This window comes from Ammodytes marinus (genome assembly GCF_949987685.1).
Source record: "Ammodytes marinus genome assembly, chromosome: 3".
NCBI lineage: Eukaryota > Metazoa > Chordata > Actinopteri > Uranoscopiformes > Ammodytidae > Ammodytes > Ammodytes marinus.
The window spans coordinates 647,408-669,270 of record NC_137232.1 but is presented as its reverse complement, the minus strand read 5'-3'; the positions used below and the strand labels follow the sequence as shown (position 1 = coordinate 669,270).

The 21,863-nt window shown below is 41.9% G+C and overlaps 1 protein-coding gene across 2 annotated transcripts in view; it reads left to right on the top strand.

Moving 5' to 3' along the window:
• The window catches only part of nlrx1 (NLR family member X1), a 162,110-nt gene that overhangs the window by 121,761 nt on the left and 18,486 nt on the right, over positions 1-21,863 (top strand). For both annotated transcript variants that reach the window (XM_080025146.1, XM_080025147.1), the window contains 4 exons: positions 7,914-8,009; positions 13,978-14,064; positions 14,427-14,678; positions 16,347-16,551. In XM_080025146.1, coding sequence (XP_079881272.1) covers positions 7,914-8,009; positions 13,978-14,064; positions 14,427-14,678; positions 16,347-16,551 — 640 coding nt within the window. The remainder of the gene's footprint in view (positions 1-7,913; positions 8,010-13,977; positions 14,065-14,426; positions 14,679-16,346; positions 16,552-21,863) is intronic.

The following is a 21,863-nucleotide window of genomic DNA, read 5'->3' as shown; positions in this document are numbered from 1 at the left end:
CACAGATTCACAGAAATCAGTCTCATTATCTCATAACAAAAATATTCAAACTTCACAACTTGTATTTGCAAACAACAGTGTAATAAAAGTCGATGCAAAAACATTTCCATTCTCTACTATTTGTAAATTGTAAAGGGAAATACTTTTACACAGAATACACACCTATTACTATTATTTTCAAACAAAAGTAGTGCCACTTGGGACCGGTAACAAACTGGGGGCTCGGCCAGGACAGAGGTAGCAAATAGATTTGAGATCGGATTTGCCTTCATTCCCTGACAAGCAGGCATACGTTAGAACAGGAATGAAGCAACGGAGCCCTGTTGTCATTTTCCGAAATCCGTCTCTTTAATTAACAATTATCACAAACATCACATATAAATATAAACTCTTCCCTGGCAAAGTGCATGTACAAATGTCAATTGTCCCTTAATAGGTTCCTTGTTAGAAATAAAACATCAAAAAGTGCAATAAAAAGTGAGGCTCACATATCTTGTTTCTCTCCACTCTAAGTTCACATTACCATAAATACACAACTCTTATTACAATTCATATCAAAATACACACTCCTTTTGTAAAAATTCACCTAAGCTAAAGTTGCTAAAGCTATCTCACATAGTGCAATTTAATACAGTTTTGTTCCTATATAATAAATAAAATGTCAAACCTAAATATACTTTGGCTTTACACCACAATAACACTTGTCATTCAAAAGACTGTTCTCCTATTTAAGACATAAAACAACACTTAGGGAATTAACATTAAACCACTGTCTGAACTACAATGGTTGATAGGTCTGTCTAACTGACAGGCTAAGCCTATAGCTTTTATTTGCTTCTTTTATTTGCTTTTAAATGTTTTATAATGTGTTTTATGTATTCTAATCTTGCCCCTGTAAAGCACTTTGAGTGGCCTTGTGTCTGAATTGTGCTATATAAATAAACTTGCCTTGCCTTGCTCTAACACATCATATAAACACTTTTCTTATACTCTAAAATATCCTATCATAACGTCATAAACCTCTTAATCACATGTAATATATTCTTAAACCTTTATGTCAGGTGTTCAGGGCCAAAGTAAACTTATTCACAGTAGCGTACCGTGGGGTTTCAGTCAGGGCCTTCAGTAGCGAACGCCGACCAATCCCTGCCCCCCTCCTCCTCCTCCCCAAACACTGAGAAACGCACACGTCAGGTGCCGATACAGCCAACACAGCCACATACAAAATATAGGCTAATATCACAGTATACACTAATGCATATGCATTTCCATGAAGAGCTTGACAGTTGATCTTCAACAACCACAGAGCAGCGCACTGCGCACACCACTGTTGTTTATCCTACACCAGATAAGACTACTGCACCATCAGATATTTCATGTCACTCGACAACTGTTTGCAAACGCATAACACGACACAACACAAGCATTCAGTTATTGTAATAGGGTTCACTGGATGCTTGCGCAACTTCAACGGATTCAATTTAGTATAGCGACAATATTACCAGTGCGCCGCATTCACTTCAATAACAAAAATGAAACATGCAAGAAGGGTCTTTTATGCCAAATATTTTACAACAGCCAATCCAACCAGCATATTAAGAAGAAGTGTAGTTGAGAGTTGGTTCCCATATCATGCTTAGAAAGCGGCATCAACGATGAAAAACAGCATCACCTACTGCCCAAGTCCCAGCAATATAGGCTACTACAAGGACCATAACAAACAAACAAAATGGTTTTAAAACCCCATAAAAAACGTTATCTTTTCACAGATAGACACAGCCAAAAGTAACGTAGAGGAAATCCATCCTCGGATCCTATAAGCCATTAAGGCTGTTAAAATCCGTGATGTGCCATGTTCCTTCACAGGTTTAAAAAGCAGACGGGTCCAGCAACATACCGGTAACTTGTTCCGCTCGGTGCTAGCTGTTAGCCAGTCATAGCGTCGTAGTTACAGTCAGTGAAGTGCCGCAAAAAAATGTTGTCAGCCCATCCAGTTTATGTGTAGCTTATTCCTGTCGAAACTATATCTAAACTATGTTAAACGATCACCTTTAAATAGCCACGCTAGATCGGCAGCGGGGGCAGTAGGTTGTGTGAAAGATGGCCATAGTAGTTCACTCACATCATCACAATGCTAATAGTGCGCGCACCGAAGTTTCAAACTTCGCTGATGACATCACGGGGGGCAAGCGGCTGAGATATCGCTGGGCCTTGGGGCGGGCTGTCACTACACATCAAAATCTGATTGGCTGATGAGACACGTCAGTCAGCGTTATTATCCAATAGGAGACGGCAGCTTCAATGAAAGGCCAGCAATACTTCTAGTGCAGGCCCCGCTGCTCCACATAGCTGTGATGCGTTTAGATGAGATATGCCTGGGAAATCCAGCTCAGCCTCACAAAAAATAACTATATTGCAAAAAAAATATATATATTTTTGTAATGTGCTGACATTTTTTATTAAATTCAGACACATTTAAACACAAATTAATATAATTTTAAACAACAAAAAAACATATATTATTTGGATTTTGACAGGGCCAGCAGAGAAGGCCCTGCTGGCCCTGACGGCCCACCACTGCTTATTCATGCTCTACGATGTGTGTGTTGTCACAATAATATTCTCCGCGGACGGCAAACTGCTATTTTCCACAATTGCCGTTTGGCGCGAAAACAAACAAAGGAATTTTCAAAAGTTAAAAAGTTCATAGCTCGACATAACATACATAAAACTTCACTCAAAGTGTATCAACATGTTTGTAATATGTTCCGATTCATCAAGATAGTAATGTGTGTGCTTTTCACTGGGTACAAACCTGAAAAGCAGGCATACGTTAGAACAGGAATGAAGCAACGGAGCCCTGTTGTCATTTTCCGAAATCCGTCTGACGGGGGACCGGAAATGCCCCGCAACCATAGGCTTCCGGACTGCAACACACTTTAGTTCCGCCCTTAAGTTTCCTAGTACCAACACTTTGTCTCACAACAAATATTCAACGTTAATAATTAGCGATAAATACATACTCAAATATATAAATTAAATGATCATTGGTTATACATGTAAACTTTCAAAAAATACCTCTTGAAAGAGTGGTCTGATTTTGAGTGTACCACACTATCAATAGAGAAATCAGTCCCTGTAATGTCAAGAATGCAAAATTCAAGCTATCTTACATTTACACACAGAGCTTCATTTGCAATTTCTAAAATAAATTATTATACCCGTTTATAAACAGCTGTATAGCCTACTACAGTTTGTTTGTTTCTCTCTCTCTCTCTCTCTCTCTCTCTCTCTCTCTCTCTCTCGTAACTTCTGTCTCCTCCCCTCAGCCAGACTAAATGACGACTTTCCATCTCCCACAACAGACAGCGCTGCACTGCCACCGATTAATGCCTATGCCGGTTCATTCACCATTTTCGTACTCATACGCAAAAATATTGACACACACACACACGGGGCGGGTGTCCATTTATGCGAGACAGCTAGCAAACAAAATTGAGACACGGGGAAGATTGTACTGTTTTCAACCTAGCCTACATTGTTGCACCCACTAAATCAATAATGCACAGACACTGCGGAGAATAAAGTAAGACTATGTATTTCTATTCTCTACCTTTTGAAAACTATTACTTGTTTTCAAACAACAGAAGGCTGGCGACAAGAGTATACAGCTCTGTCACGTCAGTTCCAAAAAAAAAATCGGTCATGTCACGGACGCAACATTCAAGCTAGTTTACATGTTCACACTTAGCTTCCATTACAAAAACAGACGTTTTGTCAAATAAATGCTCTTACCCGTCTTCAAATGGATCCATGTCATCTTCATATTCCTCTTCGTCAAAGCCCTCAATGTCGGAATTGGCGTCTTCCTCGTCACTGCTCCTCTGAATCTCGTCGCGGGCCTCAGCTGTCGAACATCCGCGCCATGGTGAAGTCGAAATAGGAGCATGAATAGGAGTCCTTTGTTCAGTGATTGTAAATATGTTTGACAAGTAATGGGGAGGTCCTTAGTGATTACACTGAGTTGATTGGATGGTTTTTCACAAAATATGACAGCAAGCAGCTCTACCAATCACGCAAGGGAAAGGGCCGATGACGTTTTCACAAAATGTTGATTGACAAGCGGCTCAGCCAGTAGCGCAAGGGAAAGGATTGATACATTTTCGCGCCTCTCAGCAACATATCTCTGGCTGTGAGTCACGTATACTATCGTGAGAATATGTCCCGGAAAGGGCAGAATCCCAGCTTTCCGGAGATATTCAAACCACATTGCTGCGATTTAATAATGTTAAATAATGTATTAAAACATAACAAAATCACCGACAGAACGCAATAGAACGCAGTATTGCGGGCTCCGAGTTGGAAGGGTTAAACCATGCTTCCGATTTTCTATTTTGGCCCTCTGTAGCTTTCCAGCAGGTAGTTGACCAGGTTGTCCACCCAGGTTGTGATCCTTGAAGGTCCTAAATACCATTTCTGGTGAACAACCTTTTACAACAGCCCATGTCTGTTTTCCAAAAAAAGAGGGTTTTGTCCCCTGGGTATCATAGAGATTACATGTTTCTTTAATTTAAAAAATAATTTCAATTTGTACAAGGTTCAGTGAGAATTTTATTTGATTAGGGTACCAAATATATTTAATTAAAGCAATATAAAGCATTATGTGTTTTAATGTGGAACCACAATGCTATAATGATTTAGATAAAGGAAATCAAAATGCATTTTAACTATTTTGTGGTAATTCTCAGATCATTTCTTGCTATGTTCATCAACTGGGTGATAGGACAAGATTCCTGGATTCTTCAGCCCAACTGCTTCAATTGAAGAGGAGTACAGCAGGTCTGGAGTGGCTAGTAACCCAACAACTGGATCTAAAGAGAGCGAAAAATGATTCAAATGAGCTCATTCAAATAACAGTGGCAGGACCAGGTTAAACTAGTGGTTGGTCACAAGAGAGTGATAATTAAGTTGTTTTATCTTGAGTCCATAATGAAAAAAATGGCACTGTTATGTTTTTTTGTTTTTTTATGTTGCACTGAGAATCAACAATGATATACACTTCTAGGAAGAGAAAGTAGAAAATAAGTATTTTACATTTACTTGTCAACCCTAACTGCTGAATCAGTGTGTCTTGTTTCACCATTGCTGTTCGTAATCCATTTTCTCCCGTGCTACTTGGAGCTTCAGATATTCTGGTCCATAACAAAATTATATATCTTTTTCTTACCATAACAAAGCGCTTCATGAGAACTGAGGCAAATGTCTATTTGTGATATTGGGCTATACAAATAAAACTGATTTGATTTGATGTTATATATTACATATGTTTGCTCAGTATCATAACTAGTGGTGCTGAGTGTTATGGTAAACTTTACTGAGCTTTTTGAATGTAAATTTTTGGACTATCTGTCGTTAAGAAATTGCCTAAGTGACACCTAAATAAATACATGCATTAGTTTTTTTGAGGTATTGATGGTAACTGCTGTGTACCTACTTGTTGTGTAACTACTGAAAAAAGTTAAATTTACTTCAAATAAATGTGCATTCCTGTTCAGATATGCTGCCTATATATTTTTTAACTTTACTCTGCGGTCATCCAGTGTTACTCATCGGTTGAGTAAAACTTGTCTCTATTTTCTACTGTTACTAGTTTGTAGAGTGTCTACAGACACTAAACTGTTTTCACTTTAATTTGACAGTCCTAAGACCTGTCTACTAATGCTTAGTTGAACGTCGACTGATAGTTTGTTGAGAATCAACTGATAGTCAACTATTTTCTCTGTTTTGCTCTGTTAATAGTTTGCAGACACTTAACTGTTTTCACTTTAATTTGACAGTCCTAAGACCTCTCTACTAATGCTTAATTGAATATCGACTGATAATTTGTTAAGAATCAACTGATAGTCAACTAGTTTCTCTGTTTTGCTCTGTTAATAGTGTGTAGACATAGCCAGGAAATCCAGACCCTGATATCTTGAACGATAGAGGGTCTGGCCACGAGCTGTTAAACTGTTAAATTAAACGTTTGCCGTGGTCGGTCGGCAAAACAGAACATTCCACTTACTTGCTAATGAAAGATTTGAGTGCCGTCTTCCAAACCGTAAAGGGTCGAGGCCAAAGCAGTCTCAAACTCACACAACATATCCGCAGCCATTTCAGATGTTTACTATCACGGCTTCGACGTCGCATGCACGTCACTGTCGTCATCTGGTTACGTCCTCCCCAGAGTACCATATAAAGGGCTCTGGCGCGCCCATATTAGATAGAACCAATTGAAACGTGAGCCCGGATTTCTGGTCTTCTTGAAAAAGCTTCAATGGAGCGTGTCCAGACCAACAGGCGCAGCAAATTTAATTTGCCAGCGCCTAGTGGCAGGTCTGGGAATGCCAGGCTATGAATCTGGTGCACTTTGAGAGGAAAATTAGGAGGCTAGATATGAGAAATTTTGTGTGAACAAATAATTTGGAGACACTGGGTCGGATGAATTAGAAGCTATTGAAGAAAGACACATGAATTTTCCATAAAAATATTAATTTAAAATAGAATATGCAGGGTCCTCTGGGTTGGGCTTGGAGCTCTTTTTCTTTAATGAGACATATTTCTCTGTAATATAGTGAATGCATTTAAATCCAGTGAGAGGAACGAAGCAGAAGAACTCTTGTCCAGCCATCTTTATTTCCACAGACGAGGCTGAAAAAGGCTGTAGACTATACACAGTGCTTGGGCAACTGAGGGCAGCCCCATTTCCAATTTAAAAAAAAAAATAAACTCAATACACACTGTGCATGGACGTGAACGTGACGTGATCAGTTAACCTCGGATTACCTCCCAGATGATTAACTATCTAGACGAAAACATTGTATTCCTTTTTTTGTATGATAACTTACATTTGTGTAACATGATGTTAATAACAACGTTTTTTTATTTATTTTTTCCACATGTACATCCGCGCCCCCCCTGCCAAAACTCCGCGCCCCTACTGCACTAAATGGTAACACTTGAATATGTTATGCAAATATGCAACTTGTTTGTTGAAATGTTAATATATGGGAGCTTCCTCAAGCGGCTATCTCTTTCCCGACAATCCCCTCTGCGCACAAACTCTTATGGTAATTAAACATTATAACACCTGCAGCTTATAGTGTCCAGTGCGGCTTATAGTGCGGAAAATACGGTACGGTATAAATTTGTATGTAGAAGAATAGGTAGGTATTAAATGAAATGCTAATGATAATGGATTGGATTTATATAGCGCTTTTACAGGGTTCCAGGTATCATTCATTCACACACAGTCATACTGGTGGTGGTAAGCTACGACAGTAGCCACAGCTGCCCTGGGGCAGACTGACGGAAGCGTGGCTGCCATTCAGCGCCTACGGCTCCTCCGACCACCACCTCAAGCATACAGCAGTCATACACATTCACACGAGGCAAGGTGGGTAAAGTGTCTTTCCCAAGGACACAACAACCATGACACAAGGGGCAGGGTGGGAATCGAACCTCCAATGGCCGACCCGCTCAACCACCTGAGCCACGGTCGCCCCAAAGGAATGAACATATTACCTGAAAGTGGCCATGTAGAGGCATTAACATTAGATTGCACAGTGCAGTTTTATATTATGTGGCTGAGTTTATAACAAATGGTAAGTGTCTCTGCATACAAAATGTTAAGAATGTGTATGGTTGGGGTGCCCTTAGCTCAGTTGGTAGGGCGTCCCCCCGTGGGCCTCGGCCAGCAGCGGGCCTGGGTTCGATTCCAGCCCGCGGTCGTTCTCTGCATGTCACTCCCCTCTCTGCCCCATTTCAATTCTGTCTCTACACTATCAATAAAGCATAAAAATGCCAAAAAAAAAAAAGAATGTGTATGGTTCATCTTGTAATAGGATTTTGTTTTGTTGTGTTGTCTTCCTCAGTTATCACCTTGAAGAGCTGGACCTATCCTCCTGTCTCTTGACTCGTGACTTGCTTCAGATGTTGTGGCCTGCCTTCAGACACACACATAACCTCAAGTGAGACACATTTAATAACTGTTCTGTTGCTTGCAATTATGATCTAAGAATAACTGCACTGAAAGGTTAGATGATTTTTTTGCATGATGCTGAACCGTGCACGTTATACTACTACTAAGTAGCTAAGCTAAAACACGAGTGTCAGAAGGTCACATACCTGCACACTGCTGGTGTTCTCATTGGTTTCCTGCTGTTGAGGGTATACTGTAGTTTTGAGTAGGTACAGATTTTGACTTGGCTCATATCTTGGGCCTCATTTATCAATGCTGCGAACGCACAATAGAGGGCGTACGCCACCCAGTACGCAACCTTTGTGATTTATCAAAATCAAACTTGACGGGAAGATGTGCGGTCCTCCAAGCAAACTCTGACCCTCCCGTACACAGAGAAAGCGGAGAAAGGTAAAACGTATTGCTGCAGCTCTCTTAAGCTCTAAAGTGACATGGAGGAAAAGAAAATGTTGGTCGAAAAAATAAAAATAAATCAAACTCGAGATCTCGACTTTATTTATTGACAATTAGACCTCCGCTCTCTGTCCATGGTGCGCCAAAATGAAGTGAAGCATTGTCACTTTTATCTCCAATGTGCATAATAAACGTTAGATTTAGGCCTAATAGGTTGTAGTTTGGTGTTAGTGTCAGAAAAGAATGCTCCAAGTACTCCTCCTTAATTGATATGCCTTTGATGCATGGACCATTGGTGACGGTGAGTGAGGTTTGAAGGCAAAGTCGAGATCTCGACTTCGAACTCGAGATCTCGAGTTTTTTTTTTTTTTTTTTTTTTACCAATTTTTTTTTTTCCTCCATGTCCCTAGGGGCTCCGTACTAAAGTGCTCTTATAAATATAACAATTATCAAATAAAAGTACTACTGCAGCATTAATTAAATGACAGCTTGTTTATTAGGGGTGTAACGGTACACTAAAGTCACGGTTCGGTACGTACCTCGGTTTTGAAGTTACGGTACAGTACGGTACGGTTCATAGTTAATGGAGAATGAACAGCTTTAGCTGTCAGTAACTAGCTGACAGTATGTAACATACAAATAAAATGCAATTCTCCAATAAATAAAATACTTATTAAATACTAGTGTAGGTGCAGCATAAACTAAAATCGCAATGAAAACATATAGTGTTAATGCTCAGCAGGCTCTGTAAGCTGGTATGTAAACAAAGGCTGTCATCTTTAAGGGTCTTTTTGACTTTAAAAAAAGAAAATATTGCTGCAGCTCTCTTAAACTCTAAAGTGCTCTTATAAATATAACAATTATCAAATAAAAGTGCTACTGCTGCATTAATTGAATGACAGCTTGTTTATGTTCAGTATAAAAAAGAAAATAGTGTCTGGGTTTTGCCCAGCTCATTTTTCTTCACAGTAATGGTGATAGTATGCGCATGCATGTTCGACGTGTTGCCTCCTACATAAGCGATCGCGGTGAAACAATAACCTGTGTGCCGTCATTGTTCCACACGTCTATCACTGTTTTCATAATTCACCTGGAATCCGAAGTTATCCCTCAAACGGGATTTGAATGACAGGGGGGCGCTCCGGTTTCCTGTTGTCTTTCGCCATGCAGTTCGCTCTCTGTTCGAAAGCACTGTATAACATTTTGATTTGCACTACTCATAGACAGTAAAAGAGGGGGGGGGGGGGGACGCTGCTGCTACAACTGCTAATAGTGATGCAAACGGAACACTAGAGCGGAGAGGTGTGTATCTCTTGCTCTGACTGCAGCTGGGAGGGACTGCTGCGTGAGGACTCGGCCGCCTGTCAGTGCTCTGGGAAGGGGGGGAGTGGCCGTTGAGCACCCGCTGCTCGTTTAGAAGTGTTAAGAGCGATACATGCTTTAGCGACAGTCTCTAAAAGTCACCAATAACACCAGAAAAAGTAGCTAGATTGTTCGCTTGTGGCTTTTTTTGAAAAAGAGTCGCCAGAGGGGTCTGAAAAGTCGTTGAATATAGCGGCTAAGTTGCTAACACTGCCTGACCCTCATGCTCAGCTCACCATGGAGCTAATATACTCTCAATCGCTGGCTGCTACTGCGCATGTGCGAGCCGAGCCAGAGGCTAAATGGTCCGGGGGGAACTCCGACGACAAGTTTTAAGTTCCACACCGCAAAACAAGCCTGTACATTCGCCACAAACGGACCGCGGTCCACCTCTGTAACACCAAATACGTGCCTGTACCGTCACGGTACGGTACAAATACGTGTATCGTTACACCCCTAATGATTAGTGCACAGGTGTGCCTTAGACTGTCCACAATAAAAGGCCACTCTGAAATGTGCATTTTTTTGCTTTATTGGGGGTCTGGGGACTCAGAACCAGTCAGTATCTGGTGTGACCACCATTTGCCTCATGCAGTGCAACACATCTTCTTCGCATAGAGTTTATCAGATTGTCAATTGTGGCCTCTGGAATGTTGGTCCACTCCTCTTCAATGGCTGTGCGAAGTTGCTGGATATTAGTGGGAAGTGGTGCACGCTGTCGTATACGCCGGTCAAGCACATCCCAAACATGCTCAATGGGTGACATGTCCGGTGAGTATGCTGGCCATGCAAGAACTGGGACATTTTCAGCTTCCAAGAATTGTGTACAGATCCTTGCAACATGGGGCCGTGCATTATCTTGCTGAAACGTGAGGTGATGTTCATGGATGTATGGCACAACAATGGGCCTCAGGATCTCATCACGGTATCTCTGTGCATTCAAAATGCCATTAATAAAATGCACCTGTGTTCTTCGTCCATAACAGATGCCTGCCCATACCATAACCCCACCACCACCATGGGCCACTCGATCCACAACATTGACATCAGCAAAGCACTCACCCACACGACGCCACACACGCTGTCTGCCATCTGCCCTGAACAATGTAAACCGAGATTCATCCGTGAAGAGAACACCTCTCCAACGTGCCAGACGCCATCGAATGTGAGCATTTGCCCACTCAAGTCTGTTACGGCGACGAGCTGGAGTCAGGTCAAGACCCCGATGAGGACGACGAGCATGCAGTTGAGCTTCCCTGAGACGGTTTCTGACAGTTTGTGCAGAAATTGTTTGGTTATGCAAACCAATTGTTTCAGCAGCTGTCTCAGTGGCTGGTCTCAGACGATCTTGGAGGTGAACCTGCTGGATGTGGAGGTCCTGGGCTGGTGTGGTTACACATGGTCTGCGGTTGTGAGGCCGGTTGGATGTACTGCCATATTCTCTGAAACGCCTTTGGAGACGGCTTATGGTGGAGAAATGAACATTCAATGCACGAGCAACAGATCTGGTTGACATGTCAGCATGCGAATTGCACGCTCCCTCAATGCTTGTGGCATCTGTGGCATTTTGCTGTGAGACAAAACTGCACATTTCAGGGTGGCCTTTTATTGTGGACAGTCTAAGGCACACCTGTGCACTAATCATGATGTCAGATCAGCATCTTGATGTGGCACACCTGTGAGGTGGGATGGATTATCTCAGCAAAGCAGAAGTGCTCACTATCACACATTTAGACAGATTTGTAAACAATGTTTGAGAGAAATGGTAATATTGTGTATCTGGAATGAATTTTAGATCTTTAAGTCCATCTCATGAAAAATGGGAGCAAAAACAAAAGTGTTGCGTTTATATTTTTGTTGAGTGTATATTGGGAGTTCCTTTGCAAAACGGATAAAATCACTCTTACAACTAATAAACAAAGTATGGATTTTTCCATGGAGTGATACCAACAAAAAAAACTAATTAGGATCTTAAATAGCCTACAAACGGAGATATAGGAATGCAAATTAAAAAAACAACAACGTTGGAATATGCTCTCTAGTTATTAAAGAATAACCTATCTGCATGTTATTGAATTCATTCTGATAATATTGAGGTGGATTACTTTTACACTGACGCTGTTCTTGATGCCTCAGTCAGGCAGACAGGAGTGCACAGTTTCATACATTAATCATAAGCCTACTGAACATCACATATTGTGCAAATTTTTCATGCCTTTTAGTCTGTTTTATTTATGTGTTTTTCTTTATGTTTAAAGGCCTACTTCACCGGTTGGAATATGAAGGTGTATTGAACTCGGAGATCCTATGAAGTATAAATGTGCAAAGAAAATTGAAATCGGATCATCCTAGCCTGAGAAAAGGCAGAAAAAGTGTTTTATGGTCTCACTGTCTAACCCTACATTTCTCTTTCTGTGATGTCACAGAAAGAGAAATGTAGGGTTAGACAGTCCTTTAATTTGAAAGGACGGAGACAGGAAGTGGCAGGTAACACTCAGCAACACGTTAGTTGACTGATGCTGCCTCTCATGCCTTTACTCGCAACGCGAGGTTTCATCTTCGCTTCAGGTCGTGTGTACGCCAAGGCACTGACTGTATGGAGTTATTAGCAACCCTGAGAGCTTGTCTAATAACTGGAATAGTCATTGCAAACCCACTAGGTTCTTATGTAATGAAAACGTAGTTCAGTACGCCAGTAAATAGGAACGATCAAGGATACGAACTAGCAACGGGGGAATAGTCTGCTCGCCCTGCTAGACTGTCTGCTTCAGCTGACTGAAGGCTTCGGCTCAGCTGTTAGCCACAGTGGTACTGTTTTACTAACACAATTCAAGACTCGCACACTGTACAAACAGTAACTGTAATTGGTCAATATGTTTAACAAAGAGCTCCATCTAGCTAACAAATCATCATCCCATCCCCCAAAATCAATAACACAATTCACGGAGAAAATGACTGCCGAACATTTACATTGTGGGCTGCAGCCTGAAGTTATAAGCTAACTGTCAATATGCGGCCAAACGTCGTCTTGACTGGAGTCCTGTCGGACATTAACCATGACTCCTGTGTTCCCTGCTCTCCTGATACATGCAAAGTCATGTTGAAAAAGTATTCCATTGTTTTCTGAACGAGTAGTAGCCCTGTTTGTGGACGTCTATCCATCAAAACTATGACGTAGGTCCTTAGGTGACCCGTTCGCTAAACATTATACCCTAGAGTGCCGTGATTTACACAGGATTCTCAAAGTGCCATGTAATAATGGGTTATAAATCCGGCCCCACACAAAAAAGAGACTAACAAGGGGATGTATGTGATTTCACAAGTGCTGATATCTGCTCTCGCTCGCGCAATAAGCAGCAGCTTCTGCGCGCGGCTCTTGGAGTGCTTTCTATCTATGCGGGCAGAACATTGTTCACACTTTGGGGGCGGAGCCACTGGACTTTGATTGACAGCTCTCGGGGAGCCTGGGGTTGCCAGGTTGGAGCATGGACAGGCACATGATCAGCGAGTGATTGATTTGCTTCGCAGCTGAGCTGAGCACACATTTAAAATATCGCACATTCATGTACACGTCATCGTGGGTAGCCAATATCGTCATTGCGATGAAAATTCGATATATTGTGCAGCCCTACCTGTCGGCACTGAATTTTAAACATTGATTGAACGGAATACATGTACAAATAAATAAACTTAACCCTAATACATATGTTATAGTCCCAATGTTCAGTTTTTGTTGACACTGTTTGAGAGAAGTGTTTAATTCAGAATAGCCTTTATTATTGTCATTGTACATTTACAACTAAATAGGATGCAATCTTATCAGTGCCAACATCAGAAAAAGAAACATACCTTTATTGATTTAACTTAATGATCATTCTAGAGGATACCATTAGTGCTCCACAAAGTTTATTTTCTATTTTATTAAATGTTTTCCACTATACTGTCCTATATAGAGAGCAGTTTGTGTTATTTAGTGTAGCTTTGTTTGTATAATAAGTTGTGGGGTTTGTTGACAATGCAAAAATATATGTATTACATAATGAAAGCCATATTCTAAATACAGCTGGCGTTTTTTAAAACATTTATCTCTCTGCTTTAAAGTGCATCTTCATCAACTTTGGATGAGGACCATGCTCGTCTAGCATGTGTATGCTGTGTTGTGTGTTGTGATTTTCGTGTCTGCCTGTCTCTGTTGTCCATAGTTTGCAGTTTAACAGACTGGGTCCTGAGTCCAGTATCCTCCTGAGAGATCTGCTTCTAGACCCCAAGAGTAATATCAGATCTCTACAGTAAGACTACACGTTTATTCATGTATTTCTGTATAAACAAGAGAAAAATTAGAAAAGAAGGGATGTTTTCATTGCACCTGAAGCCTGTACAGCAGGGCCTGATACATGTGGGTCCAGCGTAAACATTAGCTGAACCTGCTCTCTATAGCCTTGTTTCCACTGAGCAGTGCGGTGGTATTGTATCCTCAATACGATGTCCATCAGTCCTACATTCTCTGACACTTTGTTAGATGTCAACTGCAGTCACAGTCTTTAATGGTGACATCAGGTTTCTCTATGGTTTCATCATTTGCATGTAAAGTGTGTCATGACTCATGAGTGCGGGACCAGAAATGTCTGATTAATTCAATGTTGTTCTTCAGAGTTTGTGACAATCCTCTGCTGGAGAGTGGCACTGGCACCCTGCTGGAGGCCTTGCCAGAGAACCGGTCCCTGAGCCACCTGTCCCTGATGCACACTGGGCTGGGGGAGCAGGGCGCCCTGGAGCTGGCCCACAGGCTCCAGCAGCACACAGGGCTCCAGGAGCTCAACGTGGCTTATAACAACATCGGAGACAACGCTGCCCTGGCTCTGGTGGACGCCTGCAGGGAACACCCCAGCATTCACACTCTGCAGTAAGGCAGCTGAACACGTTCATATTCTTGACTCCTAAAAAGCCACAGACACACATACAAAAACACCACATGCCCCTTTCCCACCAACGCAAAATCGGGGCTAGTTCGGAGCTAGATGCCAGTTGGAACCAGTTTTTTGGTGTCCCACCGCCAGAGAGCCGGCTCCGGGCTGGAACAACTGGTGCCAGAGCAGCCCCAGGTTCAAGCTGGGCTAGAAAATGTGAACGGCCTACGTAAGGGGCCGGGGGGGGGGGGGGGGGGATTATCCTCACCAACCAGACAAACTCAAACCTCATGCCCGCCATATTTAAAAACGAAGCGGTTCACAGGGTGAAACCAGTGGTGAACTGGCCCCAGCACCAGCCCGGAGCTGGCACTTGGTTCCCGTTGCTGGGAAAGGGGTATTTGAAATCAACTTTTTTTTCTTTTTCTTTTTTAAGATTTCTTTTTTATTGCTTTATTGACAGATAGAGAGACCGTCATAGACAAAATCATATTAATGCTTTATAAGACACATAGGTTGCAAATGGAGTAATCGGACAGCTTTGAAAATGTGCTCCACTCTCTAGCCACTGCCATTAGAATAAACTTCAGCTGTCTTGTTTTTTTAAACCTGTGAAATGCATGTTTTGAATGGGCCTTGCCTGCTCTTTGACTCATTCTCACTACCAATTTTTATTTAATTTATTTTTTCTCACTCCATATTTTAAGGTAATTGATTGGTTTAGTCATTTTCATGTAGTTTAAAATGACTTATGCATGGATACATTTGATAAGCAGGTGGAAATGAGCATACATGACACATAATTCAATAAGATGAAGCTTGGAGCAGAATCTCCATGAGCCAGGAAATTCATTTAAAACCTCTCAAAATCATGTCAACAGTCAATCATAACAAAGTAACATGGGGATAGTGAATATGAATACTGATGAAAAGCTTAGAGGACAGGCTTCAGAGACATGCTGAAATCATGCCTTAACCCATTGATGACTATGGCAATCTAGGATGCATGTCCTTAATGCCTGAGGGTTTTCTGAAAAAATAGTACGAATTGTCAAGTCTACCAAAACCTTAATATCTAAGCCTGTGTAGCACATAGAAACATGAAATAAAATACATTTAAAAGTTAAGGTTCACAGGTTTCATTTAAACATGCTCCCTTAGCGCTTACAAACCAACAAATATTTCTAAAAATCGTCAAAATGAGATGAATTAGAAAATTATTAAATATTGTTAATAAATAGATGCAATGTGTTGTGTGATTTTCGTCAGTAGTCTATAGTAGGCCTTGATTCTGCGCACCAAACGCCACTAACTGTTCTGTCGCCGACATAGCTGGCGTATTTTTTTTATTATTTTGTTTTATTTTTTTATTTTTTTTATTGACATGATTTTCGGCAAACCACACAACTTTTGGGTGGTCACGTGGTCTTAAAAAAATCAATAAAACCCACCTCATGTGTATTTGAACCAATGACAGTGCATTCTATGCTGGGAATGCCATGAAAATTAGATAAAGTAATAATGCTGCGCGATGCAGCATCAGGCAGGAGAGCCAATGTGGCATCGCGCAGCAGCCGTCATCAATGGGTTAAATGAAAATGAAAAATCTGTTGCACATGTAATCCATTCACTCTACATTTTTACCGTGTCTTGTCTTTGTGCAGCTTGTATCTGAACCCTCTCAGTGATGAAGGGAAGCGCTCCCTGTATGTGCGAGGTGTTCCCAGGAGCAGCAGTGGGCGGCGGGTGCGGGTCCTGGTCTCAGTGACTGAAGGCTCAGACATCTCAGAGGACTGGCACCCCATCCTCAGTGTGATACGAAAGAATGCATCCTCCTGGGACCGCCAGCGCATCCAGCAGCAGCTAAAGGTATGTCATCTCACTTACAAAGGGATAGAAATTGTTTAAACGTTATAGATAGATCAAGCCCCTTATGCTAGAACCACCTGTCCAGTGTTAGTTTAAAAGAAAACTGATTATTTTGTTTCTGAAGATTTTATTCAAATGTATTGTATTGTGAAGTATTATGAAGAGGGTCACAGTGAAATTGATGAAAATAATAAAACGTTACTTTTATGTCAAGCATATTAATATGCCCAGCCAGCTTGGGTAATCAAGACTCCACAGAAAAATATGCGGTAACACTTTATAATAATGTTCATCTATAAGTGATTCATAAGTGATTTAGAAGTAATATATAAGTCATTAGATAATTTGATTTTGATTTTATTAGGATCCCCCCATTAGCTGATGCAGAAACATCAGCTACTCCTGGGGTCCACACAAACATATGAGCAGGGCCGCCGCTCCCTATACGCAGAGTACGCAGACTGCGTAGGGCACCAAGTTCCTGGGGGGGGCACCCCAAAAAAAATCTTTTATATATTTATTTTTTTTTTTTTTTATTAAAAAGGAAAAAGAGATGGTCAGGGGGCCCCCCAAAATAGTTTTTTTTTTAAAGTTCATGATAATCATTACATTACAAAAAATATATAAATGAGTTATGAACAGGCCCATCGTTGTTTTTTCTTAATTGTGTAACCTATCCAGGGGTGGATTACTGCACAGGCACACCGGGCACAGGCCCAGGGGCCCAAGGGCTCAGGGGGGCCCTCAGCCAGAGATACTGATAGTAACTTTTCATGTTCCATAGTCAAAGAGCTCAGACACTGATGTCAATAACAGGGTCCAAAAAGGAATAGCCTAAATATAAGTACTCATTAAAATGTAACAAGATAGAAATCATCATGGGCCCCTCAACTAGTAGGGGAGAAATACAAAAGCAAGTTAAAAACAACAGCATTAGTAGCTCTGTCTAAGGGGGTTGAAGGCCCCCTCACACATACACAAATAAGCTTTATATGTGTGAATTCTAAATTGTTCATATCCACCCTTTATCTGTTGAAATGGGCCCCTCCATCATAGAACATGGGTCTGCAGACCAATCTACTGTTTTTACAGTTGCAGAGTAAAGAGTGCTGTTTAAGAAAAATCTGAAAAATAATGTTCCTTCTGCATCTCAGGATTTGATATCTCTCTAGCCTCTAAAATGTCCTCTCAAAGTGCACCAGATTGATGCATTTTACTTTAAAAAGGTAAAAAAAAATCTGGGGGGGCATACCCCCGGACCACCCAACAAGGTACAGGGTCCCTCCAACAATACCCCAAAATCCTGTGGGAAACACTCAGTGCGTTTCCATGGCACAACTAGATTGGATTATCACATATATCGAACAAGACACTCGAACGGACCGTGTCACTTGTCTGAGTATACATGGCCTTTCAGAAATCGGATAAATGTCCGATGCATGGCTGTCTCCACTATGCTAGGTGGCGCTGTAGCCCTTTCAACCATGCTTTCAACAAGTGGTTTTAGAGCCACGTCCGGTTCCCTTCCGTCAATAACCCTGTCGCTACACGAAGTGAGGAGCCTGCACGATATGAGGTGCGCGTGCGCAAAATGGCCGCCATCTTTGACAGCCCGCTTAGCCCAAAGTGTTTTGGAGAGCCACAGACTGCACTAAAAACAGACTGTAACTCGCTCAATTCTGAACCGATTTTCATGAAATGTAGTTTGTTATGAAGATAGAACAATTAATCATGATACTGATTACGTGTTGGAATTAAATTCAGTTACGGGGCCGCTGACCCACGGACTTTGTGTGTGTGCTCACGGGGAACTTTAGGAGGGGCGGGGGTGAGGACGCCGACGTGCGTTGCCTAGGCGACTGCGGCCTTTCCAAGATGGCGGCCGTTCTGCGCATGCGGTCCTCATATCGTGCAGGCTCCTCAGATCGTGTAGTGACAAACCCTATCACGCGCAGCATAGACATTATAATGTCTATGACGCGCAGGCACACAAGCACAGAACGAGAAGTCCGATATGCGATGTCCGATCCCTGTATACATGCAGAGAGAAAGCCGACAATGAACGAGTTATCTAGGTGTTCTTATCCGACTTCTCTTGTCCGTTATTGTGCCGATTTGTGTCCGAAGTAGATCGGATAAAGGTGTTTACATGCAGTTTAAAAGTCCTGTTGAGGTCTTATTCGTTTAGTTACCCGATTATGAGTCTGCATGTAAACGCACTGACTGACTTCCTTAATATGTTTTTGCCATTAATTGTATGTATCCGTGTAGAAAATTCAGTGTACCTGACTGGATAGGGACAAGTGGGGGGCCCTTTAAGAGTGTGTGCCCAGGGGCCCATTATCTCATAATCTGTCTATGATCCTATCACTCAATTCCTTTGCAAAGGCAGTTAGTAGGATACTAGGCAACTTTTTTCTTTTTTCACAAGTTAAGCTGTTCTTTCTGTTAGTAAATGCTGTTCGCAAAAAGTCATCACTACAGCAAATGTGCCAAAAAGCAGTCGCAGAGATCTTGCAAGGGCAAAAAAATGTTGCTCACGCCCTACGGACGCGAGCTTCTTGGTGTTTTTTTTTTTTTGTGGGGGGGGGGGGGGGGGGATCACTGACAATTTCAGCTTAGGGCACCCAAAAGCTTAGCAGCGGCCCTGCATATGAGGATAATGATGAACTAATGATTAACAAAACAGTTATATATACTGGTAGATGAGCCCTCAGGCTATTTTGGCTGTTTTTGCATACTTTTGATTAATCCTTACTAAACTACAGTAAGAAATGTTTATCATGCCAAAGTTTTTCATTTTGACATAATAAATTATCATATTGGACCCAAAACCACATGATAAACGTAAAAACTATATAGTAGAAAAAAATATTTTTTTTCTACTATGGGTAACTCAATTCATACATTCATAAATTTTTTTTTTGAAAGCTGAAAATAAATACATGGGGTGTCATTATGGTAATTGAAAGTTTGATTGAGGTGGCATCAACCTGAATACAAATTTTATGAACAAATAGCAAGTGAATACATACAGTACAGACCAAAAGTTTGGACACACCTTCTCATTCAATGAGTTTCCTTTATTTTCATGACTATTGACATTGTAGATTCACACTGAAGGCATCAAAACTATGAATTAACACATGTGGAAATATGTACTTAAAGCTCCCATATTATACACTTTTCGGTTCTATTATACACCATATTATATGGTCTTAGTGGTCCCTAATACGTTTTTCTTTAATTGTTTGCTGAAAAAAACTTTCAGATAATTTATTGTACTATGCTGATGTTCAGCTAATCTCACAATGGCCTATTTTTAAAAAAAGAGTTGCAGGTCCCCTCGTAAATATACAATCTTTGAGCTCCCCCCGCCCCCTGTCCGGAAGCGAAGCCAGATACGCCTCGCCCTCTGTCTGTCAGGGCCGTGGACCAATAAGAAATAGGGGTGTGGGCTGCACAGTGGAAGCTTCTGGCTTTACGGTTTGTGAGGTCAGAAAAGGGGATAATTCTGACTGGAGTGTTTTTGGGGGGAGGGGTGGGGGTTTCAGAAAAGGGGAGAGTGAGAAAAGGAGAGATTGTTATTTTTTTTGATATTTTGGCAGTCTCTAGGCACACCGTGGACGCATGGATATGTTGGAACACATTTAAAAAGTGCATTTAGCATAATATGGGACCTTTAACAAAAAAGTGTAAAACAACTGAAAATACGCCTTATATTCTAGTTTCTTCAAAGTAGCCACCTTTTGCTCTGATAACTGCTTTGCACACACTCTGCATTCTCTTGATGAGCTTCAAGAGGTAGTCTCCTGAAATGGTTTTCACTTCACAGGTGTGCTCTGTCAGGTTTAATAAGTGGGATTTCTTGCCTTATAAATGGGGTTGGGACCATCAGTTGTGTTGTGCAGAAGTCAGGTGGATACACAGCTGATAGTCCTATTGAATAGACTGTTCGAATTTGTATTATGGCAAGAAAAAAGCAGCTAAGTAAAGAAAAACAAGTGGCCATCATTACTTTAAGAAATTAAGGTCAGTCAGTCCGAAAAACTGGGAAAACTTTGAAAGTGTCCCCAAGTGCAGTCGCAAAAACCATCAAGCGCTACAAAGAAACTGGCTCACATGAGGACCGCCCCAGGAAAGGAAGACCAAGAGTCACCTCTGCTGCGGAGGATAAGTTCATCCGAGTCACCAGCCTCAGAAATCGCAGGTTAACAGCAGCTCAGATTAATAATAATAATACATTTTATTTATATAGCGCTCTTCTCTCACTCAGAGCGCTTTACAAAAACAAAACAATAAACAAACAAAAATGTCATGTAAAGTTGGGTTGGTGGGTGAACTAGGGGTAGGCAGAGGAGAAGAGATGGGTCTTGAGTTTGGACTGGAAGATGGTGAGGGACTCAGAGTCACGGATATGTTGGGGGAGGCTGTTCCAGAGCCTGGGAGCTGCCCTGGAGAAAGCTCTGTCACCAAAGCTGCAGAGTTTAGATGTGTGGGTGGAGAGGAGACTGGCTGAGGAGGATCTGAGGGCCCGAGGGGGTTGATAGGGGGAGAGAAGGTCAGTGAGATATGGGGGGGCCAGATGGTTGAGGGCTTTGTAGGTGAGGACCAGGAGTTTGTAATTGATCCGGAAAGAAATGGGGAGCCAGTGGAGCTTTTTGAGGACTGGGGTGATGTGGTTCCACGAGTTGGTGTGAGTGAGGAGACGGGCAGCTGCATTCTGGACACGTTGGAGTCTGTTGATGGAGGTGGTGCTGATGCCGGCGAGGAGTGAATTACAATAGTCAAGGCGGGAGGAGATGAAGGCATGGATGAGTCTTTCAGCAGCATGGGGTGTGAGGGAGGATCTAATCTTTGCAATATTACGGAGGTGATAGAAGGAGGTTTTGACAGTGTGACGGATGTGGGGTTCAAGGGAGAGGGTGGGATCAAAAATTACGCCAAGATTGCGGGCCTGGGGGGAGGGGGAGACCATGGTGCCATCAATAGTGAGTGTGGGGGGGGTTGTAAATTTGCTGAGGGTGGATTTGGAGCCAATTAGGAGGAGTTCAGTTTTGTTGCTGTTGAGTTTGAGGAAGTTATTTTTCATCCAGAGTGTAAGGGAAGACAGGCAGGATTCAATGTGGGAGATGGGGGGGTTGTGGGGGGATTTGGTACTGAGGTAAATTTGGGTGTCATCAGCATAGCAGTGGAAGTCCATTGAGAAATGGCGAAGTAACTGACCAAGGGGGAGGAGGTAAATGATGAAGAGGAGGGGGCCGAGTACAGAACCTTGGGGAACACCTTGTGTGACGGTGACTGTGGCAGAT